Source organism: Verticillium alfalfae, genomic scaffold (assembly GCF_000150825.1).
Source record: "Verticillium alfalfae VaMs.102 supercont1.18 genomic scaffold, whole genome shotgun sequence".
Classification (NCBI taxonomy): Eukaryota; Fungi; Ascomycota; class Sordariomycetes; order Glomerellales; family Plectosphaerellaceae; genus Verticillium; species Verticillium alfalfae.
The window spans coordinates 341,904-344,725 of NW_003315021.1; the positions used below are offsets into that span (position 1 = coordinate 341,904).

Sequence of the window (2,822 nt, forward strand, 5' to 3'; positions counted from 1 at the left end):
TTTGGAGCTAGTGACGGCCTGGTCCTTCCAGCATGACTCGTGGGAGGCCCGTCCACAATGGAGGCGAGATAAGAATATCTCTTGATCGGATATTCTACGCATACGAAAGAGTAGTCCACTATGGCAGGGTCAAAATGCTGATTGGGGACCAAGGTATTTATATGGCATCTTTCCCAGACTCCCAGACGTCACCCTTGCTCTACTCTCAGCATCATGGACTCCACGACTCAAGAGCAACAAACCATCGACGGTTTTCAGACCGAGAAGCCTGATATGGGCCTCAAAAACACCAGCACTCAGGAGGTGGTCGCATCCGAGCTTTTCCACGAGGAGAACTTCTTTACTCGCTATGGACTCAATCTTGCCTCGTTCAAGAAGGGCCATTATGGAAAAGGCTCGCTCGAGCTCAAGCGGCCCATGCAAGCCCGGCATCTGAACATGATCGCCATTGGAGGAGCGATTGGTGCTGGGTTCTTTGTTGGGTCTGGGCGGGCTCTTTCGTCCGGTGTCAGGCCCCTTCCCAATCTCGCTGGTCGTGTTTGTTAAAGGCTAACAACTTTTTAGGGACCAGCGTCTCTCATCATATGTTTCTGCCTGACAGGAATCTTGATCTTCAACGTCGGTAAGCACAACAGTCCCCCAAATTCACCTCTCGGTACACGATCTGATGCATATCTGACCAGTCTTCGCACTTGGCGAGTTGGCCGTCATGTACCCTATCTCCGGGGGCTTCTATACTTATTCTACCCGATTTATCGATCCGTCCTGGGGCTTCGCCATGGGATGGAACTACATTTTCTCTTGGGCTATCATCCTCCTACTTGAACTTACCGTCTGTGGTATGGTCATTCGGTACTGGGACAACTCCATCAGCATCGGGCTGTGGATCATAATCTTTATGGTGGCATTGCTCTTCTTAAACCTGTTCGGCGGTATTGGTTACGCCGAAGAAGAGTTCTGGGCCTCCTTATTAAAGATCATCACTATCAGCACCTTTATGGTGATTTCTGTTGTCCTGATTTGTGGAGGGGGCCCTTCTTCTGGACGGTACGACGATTACTGGGGCACCCGACTTTGGCAAGACCCCGGGCCATTCCGGTACGGGTTCCGAGGGTTCTGTTCCGTGTTTGTTACCGCTGCTTTCTCTTTCAACGGTTCCGAACTGGTGGGCCTTGCTGCTGCTGAAAGCAAGAACCCTACGAAAGCGCTTCCTAGTGCTATTAAGCAGGTCTTCTGGCGTATTACCCTCTTCTACGTCCTGGGTCTCTCTCTGATAGGCCTTCTTATTCGGTCTGACGATCTTAGATTGATTTCAGAATCCGCCTATGCCGACGTTTCTGCCTCCCTATTTGTCCTCGTCGGCCTTTACGCTGGTTTGAGGGGCTACGACCATTTCATTAACGCGGTTATCCTGATATCGGTATTATCCGTCGGAATGTCCTGCGTTTTCGGCGGCTCTCGGACTCTAACGGCTCTCGCTTAGCAGGGCTATGCCCCGGAGATCTTTACGTATATCGATCGCTCAGGACGGCCTCTGGCTTCTACTATATTCATACTGGCCTTTGGCCCGCTGGCATACGTCAACCTCAGCACGTCCGGACTAGTTGTTTTCGACTGGCTGCTCGCATTGGGTGGCCTTGCTGCAACGTTTTCATGGGGCTCCATCTGCCTTGCGCATATCCGCTTCCGCCAAGCCTGGTCGTATTATGGCCACACTCTGGATGAAATTCCTTTCCAAGCCGTCGGGGGTGTTTACGGCTCCTGGCTTGGATTGTTTCTCTGCTTTATTGTTCTGGCAGCTCAGGTACGCCGTTATTTCTGCTGCTCGTCTGTCGAACTAGGACTAACATTGGCTAATTCAGTTCTACACCGCAATCGCACCACCGGGAAAAGAAGGACTCAATGATGTGGAGGGGTTTTTCAAAGCATACCTAGCCCTCCCTGTAGTTCTTTTATTCTGGGTTTGTGGTTTCATTTGGAAGAGATCAGGCTGGCTCAAGATACGGGATGTGGATGTTGATACCGGGAGGCGGGAGCATGACTGGGACGAGATCAACGCGCATCGAGAGATGGTTGCTAGTCAGGCCGCCTGGAAACGCCTGCTCGGTAGGATGTTCTAGAGGAACTTGACGAAATCGCCTGAAAGCTTGATGGCCAGACCAGGAGCCATGATTTGGCCACTCGAAACAATCGACAAAGCACTTTGTGTACTGTACTTTTGCGGATAAGAGTACATTTCGATGTCTTCTTAAGGCTGAAACTGCCCACGTGACTCAAATTATGAAACTCTGTAGCCGTCGAGTTTTATTTCAGCTCTATCTTGGCCGTCATATTAGTGCAGTGGGACCTAGTATCTGCTCAGGGTTGAGCCATGGCAAGCTCGCATCATAGACTTAGCAGGCGAGGTAGGTGCCGTTAAGATAGGGAGGCTTCTCTTAGTCATTGTAGATGTGTGAGCAGCTGGTAAAGCCTTGGCAATTCAAGAATGTAATGACTCTAAACTAAGTTTGTGTTACGGTCCTCATAGCTTAGAGAGTGATCATTCGGTGAAGGGTGACAATTCAGCCGGCCTCAAAGCCAATATGATACATTTTCAGCAGTACTGGTAGTGACCAGCATCGCAAGTCACACAAAGTAAGACCTACCACGTACATACGAAATTTGGTATTCAGCTGTTCAAAATCTGATGGAATGGTTGTAGCGACCAGGCTATACCTTAGCTTGATGTGATGTGTCTGCGCAATCAGTGCTCTCGAGCCATGTTAGGAGAAGGTAAGGATACGACATACCTGGGTTACCACAGACTAGCAGCAGAACAGATT

At 50.1% G+C, this 2,822-nt stretch overlaps 1 protein-coding gene across 1 annotated transcript; it reads left to right on the plus strand.

Moving 5' to 3' along the window:
- Window positions 1-213: 213 nt before the first annotated feature.
- VDBG_10100 (amino-acid permease inda1) lies at window positions 214-1,483 on the plus strand (the record flags this gene model as incomplete). Its single annotated transcript, XM_002999760.1, has 3 exons — window positions 214-507; window positions 565-622; window positions 684-1,483. 3 exons carry the CDS (start codon window positions 214-216, stop codon window positions 1,481-1,483), a joined length of 1,152 nt encoding a protein of 383 aa, XP_002999806.1.
- Window positions 1,484-2,822: the final 1,339 nt, after the last annotated feature.